We start from the raw sequence: 14,534 nt of genomic DNA, 5'->3' as shown, positions 1-14,534 counted from the left end.
CTCCTCTCTAACCCTGTCAGATGCAGAGAAACTTGTCCATGCCTGTATCTCCTGAAGACTGGACTAGAGCAATGCACTCTTCACAGGGATCCCTGGCACGAGCATCCAGAAGATCCAGTACATTCAGAGCAGCGCAGCCAGGATCCTGATCAGAGTGCAAAACACGAACACATAACACCAATTCTGTTTTCATTGCACTGGCTCCCTCTCTCCTTCAGGATTTACTACAAAGTCCTGCTACTCACACACAAATTCATCAACAGACATGCGCCTCTCTACCCACAGGAACTGATCATACCACAAACATCCACCTGCACCCTCAGATCAGCCAGCAGCTTGCTCCTCTGAGCCCCCAGTAGTAAGCTCCACATCATGGGGGATTGAGCCTTCTGCCCTGCTGGACCACACCTGTGGAACAGGCTTCCTAACCATCTGAGAGCAGCACAGACCCTAGTTTTTTTAAACCGAGGCCTAAAAACCTTTCTATTTACAAAGGCTTTTTCATCTTAACTCTTATCACTATTTTCTTTATGTTGTGTGTTCTATGTTATCAATACTGTAGCACTTTGAGTTTCACTATGAATGAAAAGTGCGGTACAAATTAAATGTATTATTTATTATTTATTGTTCTAGTTAAAAGCAACATTTCATGATCAGCTGCTGTGGGGAGCTCAGTCCAGAGCTCAGGGGGAAGGAATATATTTAATTGTCCCCTTCTCAGTAAAATGAGACAAAACCTTCCCACCGCAATCCACTTGCCTCTCTACATTGTGCTCCCTCTTTCTCCTGACCCTCCCGTCTGGCCTTTATTCTGTCTCATGCTCTGTCAACATCATCTGCTGCCACGGAGCAGACAGACTCAAAAGCGAACCCTTTTACTTTCCTGCAGGTGGCTGATGTGACTGAGGCAAGAGGCAGCAACAATCCCTCTTCACTCGCTTCCCACCACCACCACCACCACCACCTTGTTTCCTGTATAACACAAACTCACTCTCCCTGCCAGGACCACATTCTTGTGAACCAAAGTTGAAAAAAATTGAGCTAACTTGAATGGGAAACCACAAAGGTATTGCAGTAACACTTTATTTTAGCCCCTCATATTTAGCATTTGTTTGTTTTATATAAATAATCAATAAATGGTTTGTAACCCACTTTAACACAAACATGATGTTCTGAGCAACCAAATTTGAGATTTGCAGGTTTTGAATGTTAATTATTTTTTTAAAAGACTAAATCTACTTAAATGCATCTCAAAACTTTGCAAGCAGATATAATAATTATATACGTCCAATCTCACAAACCAGTAGGATTATACATAGTGTTTTGCCTTTTGTTTGTGTTTTGAATGAGTTTTCAATACAAAACAGTTTAAAAAGGAGATCCCGTAACACTTTTCTTTAACCCCATATTTAGCATTTATAAACAGTATATAAAGACTTAGTAAATTGTTTATAACACACCATAAATGCCTTTGTAATCAGATATAGAGACATTTTAATAGTTTATTCATCTTACTCCTCCTGTGAAACTTCTATAATTGGTGTATAAACAGTTAATGAATGATTGGAAACAATATTTGTAATATTATTTAAAGGAAATATTTAGTATTTATGTATTATGCTTACTAATTAAGTATTTACTTATTTGTACATACCTCTATAGAGTTCATGACAACTGAGCAAACTCCATCTCCTGATGAAGGCCATGAGATGTGGCTGAAGAGCTTTGGAGAAATCTAGTAGCCTAAGTGGATCTTGAGATCAAAGGGTTTTCTTTGTCAAATTTTGTTTTCAAGGTCAAGAAGCTCAACACGTCTTTATGAACATATTTATAAACATTTTAAAGCCATCTGTGAATGATTTGTACGTATAGTTAACAAATGCTTTATTACACATGATACATATTTGTTTGTGTGTATATAATTAAATATGATTACACTGTATTATGGATAATTTATCCAGCATTTATACAGCAGTTAGAGATGCAACTACATTTATAGCCTGTTATGTTACTATGCTATGTTTATACTGTATTATCAATCACTTATTTATACACCAGTTATGGGTGTACCATAGCACAAGTTATAATTGTTGACAAGTACATACATTTAATAAACAATTTAAAATGTCCTTATAACCACTTACAATGACATTTATAGTGTATTATAAACAATTTAATATGTGTTTATACACTGCTTATGAATATTAATAAGTTAATGTAAAGTGTTAGTGGTATCTCTGTTTTAAACATTTCTTTTGCATAGAAAAACACATTTAAGACACATTTTGTATACTGTCAAAAACATTGTAAATGCATTTATTTGTAGTTTTTCCTTCACTGATTTGCATTTATAAACTTATAACACTGAGAAACTTATTTACTAGTTTTTTTTTACGTATAGAATTATCATATCTGCTTGCAAAGTTTTGAAGTGCATTTAATATATTTAATGCCATGATTTTCTTTCAGTTACATTGATAGAACATGAATGTCTGCAAAACTGACATTTGGTTTAAAAAAGTATAAACCAAATGTAAAATATTTAAAATATAAAAGTTCATAGTTTGGCAAATCAAAGCACCCTTAATCACAATTCCAGACAGTTAAAAAAAAATTCACAGCTCTTTGGCCAGGCAAATTAAATGAGCAGTTTTCAAATTTCTGAGCTTCTTGCTGTGTGGGAACATTCAGCAATGGCTCAGCATGTCAAACCATGTCAAGTGTTACAGTTCCCTTCCTGTTTCGAGGGGAAAAAAATATCACCCCAGAGATGAATTAAACTAAAAGACTTGTCTTCGGACCCTTTCCTAAAATGATTAACCCTTCTAGAGAGCATTATTGAGTTCTGAGTGGTTGTGCTTTCTCATTGCCTGTAATTGTTCTTCTTCTGTTGTTGCCTTCATCAGTCTCTCTCCTCATTATATGAAAAGAAGGGAAAAATGTCTGAATAGAGGAGGGAGATTTTCCCACAGTCACTCAACACAGAAAACACGCCATTGTGGCCAGGTTCCCATCCCAATGCCCTGCTGCACGGTCCGCCATGGTCTGCGGGACAATGTTCTTATAATTGAGTGACCATTCTTTTTCCTGTTTAAAAAGTGAGTGATGGAGTATACAGTTAAATGCAACTGCAAGTCTCAAATTTGAGCCAGTCCAGTCTGCAGGTAGCCATGTTTGATTGTTTCTTATTTGGCTGCAGGTGAAAATCCTGAACAACAAAATGTACTTTAGTTATTTTAGTTGTATGATAGGCTTATTATGCAGTTACACTAATGTAGATACACATCAGTAATCATGCTCATTTCAGTAAGTATAACCATTAATCTTGTGGGCCATGTGTGCCAGCAATACAGAGCCCTTTCAACTCCTAATGAGAGCTAAGTGACATTTTATTCTGCCTGAGCCTCTCTTAATTATATCAACATTACCTGCAACATACTACATTTATTTTACAGTTATAGTTACACATTGAAGATAATATACAAAACACGTAATCAGTTTATGAAATATGATTGGGTATAGATCAAACTACCCAACACTTACTAAAAAAATATCTAACTATAACCTCTAAAGTTTATGTACCTGTTCTTTAAACTTGACTGCTTATAGGTTGCTTACACCTTTGCATCAGTGGTAATCCAATATTTTACATATACTAAATTTTGATTGCAGGAACTTATACTTCTAAAGGAGTATTTTAACTTAACTTCTTCATTTCAACTTTATTATTATCCAGATGTAAATTTGGCTTGTATACAGGCAGTAAAAAAATACAGGTGACAGGAACACAAAGATGACAATAACAAACTTAAAATAAATATATAATATACAGTATGTATAGTAAATAAATAAGAATAAGAATATTAAACTTGTTTTAAATCTATAAAAATTAAAATAAAAAACACGTTGGTAACGTTTGTGCCATCCTGTGTAATAAATAAATAATTAGATACATTTAAAAAATGGAAGCTTAAGACAAAATGGATCTAAACAAAGTGCAGTTCTAGTTAATTATTATTAATTATACATGGATCACAAATAATATATTATTTTACATTCTTTTCTGTGCAGTAAGAAACATGAATTTAGACACGTAAGAAATCTACGTACAGCATTGGCTGTGCGTGTGCGTGTACGCGTGCGTACACTGCCGCCACATTCCAGCCAATCAGCGGGCAGTATTCTGCAGCCGTTGAACTGCAATGGCGGAGACAACGAAGCAGAGTGGGAGTCATGCTCCTCCTAATGAATCCGGCAAAATGTCCAGCTACACGGACTGCATGTGTGTGATACTGAAGCGGTTAGCAGATTTCGGGAAAGAGGTTGGTTGTGGATAGTTTAAGCCCGTGTGGCTCCGGGTAGCGCTGCCTTTCAGTGCGTGTTGTCAGCTAGCGAAGTTAGCTACATGCTAATGTTTTTAGCATCGGTGCTACCTCTCACTTCATTCATTATATCTCAACATTCAAGTGGAGTTCTGTGATTAGCTTTAACGGCGATTCGGTTTCTGATAAACTATCTAATTTAAATTTTTAACAGCTCACCCATACAATCTGATGGCTAAAACATCCAGTTTCTCGCATAAATTTAGAAAAAATCTCTTAACTTCACCTCGTCATTATCACCCCCTTAACAACTGTTATCATTGCTCTTCCTTTGAACCTGTATTAAACAACATTGAAAGAGGTTTTTCTTACAAAATCCACAGTCCTCCTTCTGTGTAAAAAATTATTTAAAAGTTTCTCTGAAGCTAATATGAAGCATCAGTCGTCCAAATTAGCCAAATCAAGTAAATATCTTTCAATTCTACAGTCTTTTAAGTGCCAAAGTCCCTCTTTTTGTTGCTATACTTCCACCGCCGCTCAACAGGGAAACACTGTCCAAGGAAACACAAAGAGGGAATCTGATGCTAAAAAGACTGTAAATCTGGCAGATATCCACTTAATATGACTAATTCGGGCAGCTGAAGTCTCATATAAGCTGTGTGGACACACTGTGGATTTTGGCCCCCATCACTTACATTGAAAGCACATTTGAAGGGGATGTTTTAATAGCCAGTATGAACAGGAGGAATGATTGCTGCGAGGAAAACCTCTTTCACTGTTCATTTGGACACCTGAATGTTGTTTTAAGACAGACTTGAACGATTGTGAACCTGTCCTTTAAACATATAAGCTATGTAATTTATTTTCACATAGTATGACCCTTTGCTTCTATTATTCCATGCATGTGTCATCTCTTTATTCCTCCTTTTTGTCTTGTAAAGCAGGAAAAAAGGACACAATCTATGAACATCATTGTTAGCAGCTCTGTCCACACTGTAGGACTCTGTTTACACTGCATTTCTACACTGTTAAAATGTGCAAACTTACTTGCTCTACTTTCATCATGTACATGAACTCTATCATTAATAGCTTTTGTAGTAGTAGTAGTGGCATTACATTACTGCCTTAACAAATATGTTGATTATCTTGAGACTAGGGCCGCAACACATGATTATTTTCATCATCAATTAATAATCTATTCATTGCTTAGCCTACAAATGATGTTTGATATAGAAGTGATGATATACAACTTAGAAAAGCAGAAAATACTCACATTTGAGAAACAAGAACCAGAGAATATTTGGTACATTTTCTTGATGATTAATGTAAATGATTAATCAATTATCCAGATCAAACCTGATTTAATTTTCTGCACATTTGTGGGGGGGGGGGTATTCTAATCTTTGCTTTTTGGTGAAATGTTGGATAATTTTACCTCTTTGAATGTCAAACTGTTATTGAAATTAAAACCCTGTGAGACATTTAGAGGCTACTCTTTGGTGGAACTTCTAACGACTCATAGACATCTGAATCATGACAAAACCCAAAAAGGTTCGGAACTACTCGATACTTGATAACTACTTGTTAAACGATGTGTTGCATTTTAAAGATTGTCTTATTTTTTTAATGTATAATCTAATAAATTGAAGATAAGTGAAAATTGCAATATTTTTCACTAAATTGTAGTGGAGTACAAGTATAAAGTTGCATCAAATGGAAATACTAAATAGTAGTAAAAGTACTGCATTTCAGTTCTACCAGTGACCATGCAATGTAATGTTATCTACTGAATCTGCTTGAGGTTCATGTTCAGGGCAGCGTCAACTCACTTTTGTCTCTGGTTTTGCTATGAAGCTCAAATTAGGCGATGCTGCTTTGAGAATAGAAGTCAACATTGATGCTGTGAGTCCTCCGTCATCTCCAGCTGCTCATGTGTACAGCTGTTTGCAGCAGCACATCACTAAGTTACAGGTAAAGTGGCTACATGCTGCATGATTTCCAGCTTATGCATTCTTGTATTGGTTAAATTGCTTAACGTTATTGTGTCTGGGGCTAAAAGTGTCTGCACAAGTAAGCTTGAGTTGATGAGCAATGCGTCATTATTTGAGAAAATGTATTACACCCTTTATTTTTTTCTTTTAATTAGAGTCTGTTAAAATATATATTATTTGTGCTTTGAAGCATTATCCTTCTGTTCATTAAGGCTGTTTCAGAAAGTCTAAAGACACTGGTGGATGCTGAAAGTCATACATCATCTACAAAGGACGGCACATCAGACGATGCCGTTCCCTCCTCTTCACTCAAAGAGCAGACGACTACTCTGTCTGAGCGCGGTCCTCCCGGCTCAGAGGCTGCAGGAAGCAAGACGGCGGCTGATGATGTCATGGTGCAGATCAGAGCCGGGAAGTCAGAGGTTGGTCTCTGTCAGCAGATCTGCCAGCTGTTCAGGCAGTGACATTTTTAGAGCCCTCTTTACTCTCTGTCAAGCAAATGAATAATCATAAGTAATTGCTCCCGAGGATGTGCACATGATGTGCTGCAGTGAAGCAAATGCTTGATGGAGACCTGATAAGCCCGAGTTCGGCAGAGAATAAGGGGTCCTTTAGTGCTGTGGTCGGGTAGAACAGACCACATTGCTAGAGGGCTTTGAGAGAGGGCCAGGTCCTTGATGGATTATGAAGTGGATGCTCATTACTCTGAGATTGCATGTGGATGAAGGACAAGAGGCCCCATTATGTTGTGCATTTATTTTGGTAGCCAAGCAAACAGTATTCATATTCCATCATTTGATGATGGCAAGCAATTCAACTTTTTTGGCTACCTGAAATAATTCCCTACTGCATTTCTCATTCCATATAATGTAAATTGCTGCACTGTGTTTGCCCCACAGATCATTAGCATTAAGTAGGCGAAAAAACAGTCTGCATATCTGACACCTATCAATACATCATCAATCCACCGTATGCTGTTATCTGTGTTGTCTCTCCATTGTAACCCTAGATTGAGCGAAGAATATCTGCATTTATGGAACGCAAGCAGATGGAGATCAATGAAAACAATGTACGCGAGTTTTGCAACGTGATCGACTGCAATCAGGGTGAGAATGGGAGAGAGGTTGGGGGGCAGGGTGGAGAGGGAGCCTGCACACAGATTGCCAATGTTTGGGAGAGAGCTGATTTCCACAGGCGAGAGGTCAGGCTGAACTGCTCCAAGAGTGGAGCTGAAGTAGCTAACACACTCAGCCTCAAAACACAACCAGCTTAGTCCAGAAAAGCATGAGACAGAGGGCCCTTTTTTTTTTTTTTTAATTCAGAGCCTGATGTGAGAGACCAGTAATAGAAATCAGGACACACTAATGGTAACAGTCGTAATTTGAAGTGATTTTTTTAAAATCTAATTTTTACAATTACATTCTAATTACGTTTTGAATCAAATTTTCTCCTCTTTAGAAAACAGCTGTGCCAGAACAGATGCTGTATTCACTCCTTACCCGGGTTTTAAAAGCCACGTGAAAGGTAAGAAAATAAATATTTGCTGCAAATGTCAATGTGGCATTTCTTAACCATCATTTTTTATAATTATACACATAATTTTGAAAAAGTCAGAGGTCCATTATCCTTAAAATTCTTGTTAAAACATGACTTTTACGAGAATTGTTGTTGATTTGTGATGTTTGGTTTAATTAATACAATTAAATGTTCTACCTGACATCTATCATAACAAAAAACAGTTTTGGGTGAGCTTGCACAACAATTCAAAGCACACACATTGTCATCACTTTAAATTGAAACTAAAATACCTGACAAACAACACCTTTATGCATCATGCTTGGTTCATGGCTGAAAACCCTGTATGTTGCTAACTAGTCTGTGGTTAAAACTGGGTTATGGCCTCTGTTTACGTGCTCTGTTCCTTGTTCCCGGGCAGTTACACGAGTGGTAAATACTTACGGGCCACAGACTCGTGGTGGGGGAGGCCAAGGAGAGGCTGGGGAGCAGCAGAGGGGGCTGGCGGTCAGAGACTGCGGAAATTCAGCCATACAAGAACGACTTCACAACATTGAGAGTCACCTTAAACTCCCAACAGGTCAGAAAGACACAGGAGTTTCAAGTAGTGCTGAAATCAGGGATTCTTACTTAAATGCGATATTAGCTTACATCATTCAGACACTTTTAGTCTCAAGTTTTAAATGATAGGAAATGTAACACATTGAAATACACTTATGAAGACATTGTAGTGGATGCAGGATAGTTTAAAAACACTCTACATATTTAAACAACTGATTCCTTGTTTACCTGAAATAAACAGTGTTGCATTATTCATTTTTAGCTAAGCCTCCATTTATTATGACCCTGAATATGTTTATTGAGTTTGTTGTGTAAAATCATTCGTATTCAGGCGGTTCACCACTTGTTTTATTCCATAGCGGGCCCAGTCCCTTTGAGTGTCTACCAGAGATTAAAGAAGCTGGAGGATCGTATCCTGGAGTTGGAAGGACTCTCACCTGAGTACTTTCAGTCCACGGTGAGTGTTTTAGCTTTGAAATAGATACATGAATGGCACTTAAAAATAATTAGCCGGTGCTCGGTCAGAGGTCATACACGGGTCTTAACTAGTGTCGTTTTGACACCGACAGTCACTCGGTAACAGAGTTCTTATTAAACTTGCATGTGATGGATTTTATTTGCTCGTTTTGTACTAATGTGCTACTTTCAGTTCTCTGTTTAACGTAATTTGCACAAATTAAACAGATTGAAGAGTTATATGTATACTTTTCCTTTACTGCAGACACTTCTGACAGTTTATGGTCCCCTTACATTTAATGGATGGTACACATGCTCAATAAACATTGTCATGTTGGTATGTGTGTTACAAAGGCTCCGTTGCGCATATTTTCATTTCAGTTGCCCATAAAACTTCCGAGTTAGTGATATATCATAGATGATTGCCTTCAGTGTATTGTGTATTCAAAAAATACTACTACTACTGTCATTATCGGGAGCAATAATGTTTCGCCTGAATCTCACCTCTTATGTTTACTTCAGTATCTGCTATTGCCAACCTCTCATTTGGCCTGTAAAGGTGTAAACTATCATGTTTACACCTACCTCTCATACAAATAGAGTAACCAGCTGCTACATTATAGCAGACAAGGAGAAGTTTGTCTGCTCCTTCCTCCCTGTTAGATAACACACACACAGAGGTTTCACTCTAAATGTGTTTTTGGCAGAAATCAAGGTTTCGAGCCCTGAACATGATGAGGCATTAGAGAGACTTGCTAAAGTACATACAACACAGCCAGAAATGAAACCTTCACATCTGCAGCTCAGGATTATTTTTAAATGAAGAGGACACAGTTTCTTTACAGCTTTAATATTGGAGCAGAGTTAAAGGTGAGTAAAATGAGAAATCAAGTAGTAATATGATTAATGCATATAAAACATGGAACAATCAAGGTCCACTTACTCGCTTTTTTCCATAGCTTCAGCTTCATCTTATGAGATGTAGTTTGCTCAGTTGTCATGGAGTCGAGATTATTTTGTCAAACTTTACAGGAATATCCTGTATTTTGTATAGTATTTCAAACAATAATCCACACTGTATTGCCGAGAAGCTCTTGAGTATTTTTAGGTAACCCGTTTCATCAGCTCTCTGTCAGTCGGAGCATTTATGTATATAATGCCTGAATTGGTATGTAGAATATCAGTCAGCTGCCTGGAAAGTTATTTTAAAATGCACTCTACTCACTCAGAGGAGTTTGCGGGTGATGCTCATGGGGTTTCCCCTGATATGCCCTCATACTTCAACACGTTTTCCTCTTCCAGTTACACTTAAGTTGATTTGAATCAAAAATGCAACCTGTTTAGGTCAACACGCCGTGGCGTTTGGGTCACTGCAGATCGCTTGAGAAACGAGAACTTTAACAGCCCTACATCTTAGTTTTTTTTAGAATAGCACAGGCTTAAAAGGGGGATGGTAAGTAATTTATTGGACTTCATATTCAACCCGAAAGACTTCAGCAGAGTCACACAGATTCTAATTTCCCATCTTGAAGGAGTCTGTCCAGCGTGTGTTTAGTTATCTGAGTAAGTGTGCTTGAGATGCTGCATGTCTCTTCACACTGGTATTTCTCTGCACAGCATGCTGGTTCTGTGAGTATGCTGCTCTCAATCTGCTTTTGACTCACTGCATATTTGTGTGAGCAGAGCAAGAGATGTCGAGTGTCTTTGAATAAACTGATGGGGTCTTTTATATTCGGAGTACCACTTTTTTTTTTTTTTTCTCTCCATCTTCTTCTTTTTGCAATTTCTGAAAATACTGTAGTTTGGTGTTTGCTGAAGAGCTGTACACAGTTGGCCCACGATATCAGGAGCAACATTTTAACACTAAACAGAAAAAGGAGACTCCTTCGCGAATTATACAGCAACAGTAAAATAAAGGATTCACAGTTAGAGGTAAAGATGAAAACCTCTGGAGTAAAAACATATTTCATATAGTCATAGACACATGACACGTAACCATGACGATCCGTGTTTGTTGGATGTTACCTCTCCCTGATGTAACTGTCTATTACTGCTTTCAAACTATCAAATAAAGGCAAAATACCATTTAAAAATAAGCTCTAAAAAGTAAATGCTTCTCATAATCTTAAGCAGATGTCTGCTGCTTTTCACTTATAAAAGATCTCCTCTTTTTTTGTATGTATAAGAAACAAAGTACCACACTTAAATGAGACATTCAACTAAGTTATTTTTTTATTTCAGTAAGTGGATTTTAGGAAATTCCAAGCATAAATTTAGGTATTCTCTGTGTGACATTGTGTCTGAGTAAAATCTATTTTTTTCAGTCCTTGAGAGACTTTAAGGCCAAAGTAAGAAGAGAAGAAGAAAAAAAAACCTCAGTATGTGTCTCAAAGTAATCATGAAGGTCTAATCTTCTTACAGAGTCACCTGCACAAGCGAGCAAAGACATCACCTGCTCAGGTTAGTAGTTTTTGTCTCCTTTTGGACACTTTCTTTGCACTTTATGTATGAGATTGACTGATTTTAATTGGTAGTGTTTGGTTTGACTTTGTCCTTTTCAGGCCTGCAGTCTGACAGAACTGGATGAAAAGATCAGCGCAGTGAAAGCAGCACTACTGAACAGAGTGAATGAGTTCGGGCCTGGATACGGAGCAGAGGGTCCACTGTAACAAACACAAATCAACAAACACACCACGTCTATAAATGCAATGAACATGTATCATTAGTTTCTTTTTGCTATTCCTCAGAGGTTCATCAGCACTATTCTCCTTGTATGTGTTTAAAAACATTTCATATGAGCTTCATGTAATGGCCATGAGACACATTTTGGATATCAGAGTAGAAAAAACTGTATTCCTCTAAATAGTTTTTTAGTTAAGTGAAATATAATTGTGTTGTAAATAAAAGTATTTTTCCTTCATGAAAACTTGGACTCATAATTCCTTTATTGGTAGAGAGAAGAGGTGCAACTAATGATTATATTTGATAATCATCATCATGATTATTATTATTAAATTACCTTTTTTTCCTCCAATTGTCTTGTTTAGACTAATCAACAGTTCAAAACCAAAAGATGTTCAGATTACAGGAAGGAAACCGGCAACCACCACCTTTGAGAAGTGAAGTTTTGCTTAAATAATTACTTACATGATCAGTCCATTACCAAAATTGCTGCCAATGAATTTCCTGTTGATTGACATAATCAACAAATCTTTTCATTAAAAAAAAACAACTAATGAATAGTTCAAATGAATCTGACTCAGAATGAATTTATCATTGGTGTTTAACATTTTCATCTTTAATGCTGAGAAAGGTGTGTGTGCATTCGTGTCTGTCTCTGTGTGTGTGTGTGTGTGTGTGTAATTGAGATGAATCTGAGAGAGCACCTGATTTATCTGCCTGACTGCTGTGTGACGATGATCACCCCTAATGGTTGTCATTATAACAAATGACCTGATTACTGCAACTCTGTTTGGAAAACATATCGGAGACCCAACAAACCAGCATTAAATGGGACGCCGCTGCGTTTGACACTGTGACATGTTTATAAAAGGCTTTCGCATAGAGCTTAACTGAGTAAGCGGCTGAAGCAATAATTATGATTTTATTGTGTTATAAGTAAAGCTGGGGACGACTGTTGCATTACCCTGAAACTAGTCAAGGAATAGGAGAGGTTTATATTTCTAGAGTTTGCAGTATTCACATCCTTTACTTAAATATATGTACCATTACAAGAACTTAAGTAAGTAAAAATCCTGCTTTCAAAACCTTACTGAAGTAAAAATTTTATAAGTTTTATCAGCAAAATGTATTAAAGGTATCAAAAGAAAAGTTGAGCTAGTTTTCTTAAGTAGTTTAATCCAGTGGTTCCCAATTTAGGGGTTGGGGCCCCTCCAAAAGGTCAGATGATAAATCTAAGGTGTTATGAGATGATGGTTGAGGTAGGAAGGAAGAAAGACAAAGTTCTGCTACACAAATTTGTCTCCAATCTTCACTTTTTGTGAAATATTGGGTAAATTTATCTTAAACTGTTATTTAAATGAAACCCTTTCAGACATTAATAGTAAAAAATCACTCAGACATCTGAAATGTGACACGTTTCCCCAACTAGACATTGTTTTTGTAAGGCACCACAAGCTGGAAAAAGGTTCTTGGCTTGTATTATATGAGATGTTTTTTTATGTAAAATCTTAGAAGTAACTACTAACTATATCTGTCAGATAAATGTAGTGAAGTAAAAAGTACAAGTACAATATTTCCCTCTGAAATATTACGGAGAAGAAGTAAAAAGAAAAAGGCAATACTCAAGTTAAGAACCTCAAAACTGTGCTTAAATACAGTAGTTGAGTAAAAGCACTTTTTACCATGACTGTCTGTCTGAGCCAAGTTGAAAAGAGAAGAAAGACCTACAATGAGAAATCCACTTTTTTAAAACAGGAAGTCTTATAAATAAATCCACTGAGGGGGAAAAAAAAGTGAATAAAAATGGTGTTTGATGCAGACACTCTGACCAGGTCATGGTCAACTAAGTGATAACACAGACAGACTGTATTTTAGAGCCACTGGATTATTATATAAATACAATAATATGACATTTTTAAATTAATTTTGCAACAGGTGTGAGAAACAGAACCGAAACAGAAAAACACAACTTTCTCACGTCTCTGGAAATTACTGTAAACTCCCCTTCCTTCTCTTTACAAATTCTTTTTGTATGTCATGTCAAGAGTTATTTCAGAGTAGATTGATTGAGTGACCTGAACACAATAGAAGACGTTGCATTGTGGTTTTTCAGAAGATATTTCATTCTCAATGCGGAAATGGGGGAATTTTTCTTTTCTTGTTTTTTTTTTTTTTTACCCCTTCTTTCAGGTGTACCTCGCTTGTTTCGGCTCTGTCCTTCTCTTGCTCATAGACTGGAACCTTCTGGGCAACGAGGGGCCACAATGTGCTGCGAAGGGGAGCACTTGAGCTGCGGGGATGTGGACGGAGGGGGTGCTCATTGTTCCCCGGGAGCTTTTGTCTCAGACACAGTCCCCTTATGAGGGTTAATGAGGACAAATTGGTCTGAGTGTAACAAATGGATTATGGAGTTGTACAAAAGGTTGTATTTTGCAGGGCTGCGTTTGCTGGGATCCACCCATCATCTGCCCATTGAGCCGAGCATGCTGACTAGCGTCTGTGTGAAGTGGCTCACTAAATATTTCATTATCTTTATCCTGTCTGTTTTATTACATTATGCAGGAGCACATTATGCGTGCAGCTTCCTACACTCAAATGTAAAGTTTATAGTATGTCGCAATAATGTAGTTTGTAATCACAGTAATTACCTGTTTTCTTCCATACAGCATTTTTTTCATGAATACAAAGTCAATATGTCAACATTAGTGTCAGTGGTTAGTGCTCCAAGGTTGGGTGGGCATAGTGTACCCTTTCAAATGAACAAAGAACCACTTCCTCATTGACTCTATGTAATTCCTGCCTGTCAATCAGTCTTCCCTCTGCCTGATTTCTCATAATGTTCTTGGGAACCTCGGTAAAAAGACACAGAGGTGTTCCTTGTCTTCTATGGGTCCAGTTGTATTTTTTTTGGTAGGGTCGAAGGAGAGGATTCATATCCATTCATATCTCACAAACTCTTAATGGGCTCCAAACCCTCCAAAAAGAAAGCTCTTTCCTGTGACTAGTC

The 14,534-nt window shown here is 37.2% G+C and overlaps 1 protein-coding gene across 1 annotated transcript; it reads left to right on the top strand.

The window, feature by feature from the left end:
• The first annotated feature begins 4,167 nt into the window (after positions 1 to 4,167).
• mbip (MAP3K12 binding inhibitory protein 1) lies at positions 4,168 to 11,771 on the top strand. Its single transcript, XM_067614581.1, has 9 exons — positions 4,168 to 4,322; positions 6,177 to 6,293; positions 6,526 to 6,735; positions 7,323 to 7,419; positions 7,772 to 7,837; positions 8,250 to 8,408; positions 8,749 to 8,846; positions 11,267 to 11,305; positions 11,407 to 11,771. The coding sequence occupies exons 1-9, from the start codon at positions 4,203 to 4,205 to the stop codon at positions 11,512 to 11,514; spliced, it is 1,014 nt and encodes a 337-aa protein (XP_067470682.1). The 5' UTR covers positions 4,168 to 4,202; the 3' UTR covers positions 11,515 to 11,771.
• The last annotated feature ends 2,763 nt before the right edge of the window (positions 11,772 to 14,534 follow it).

The sequence above is a fragment of the Thunnus thynnus genome, chromosome 16 (assembly GCF_963924715.1).
Source record: "Thunnus thynnus chromosome 16, fThuThy2.1, whole genome shotgun sequence".
In the NCBI taxonomy this organism is placed as follows: Eukaryota; Metazoa; Chordata; class Actinopteri; order Scombriformes; family Scombridae; genus Thunnus; species Thunnus thynnus.
Note: the sequence above shows the minus strand (reverse complement) of the source record. Positions and strands in the feature narration are given on the sequence as shown.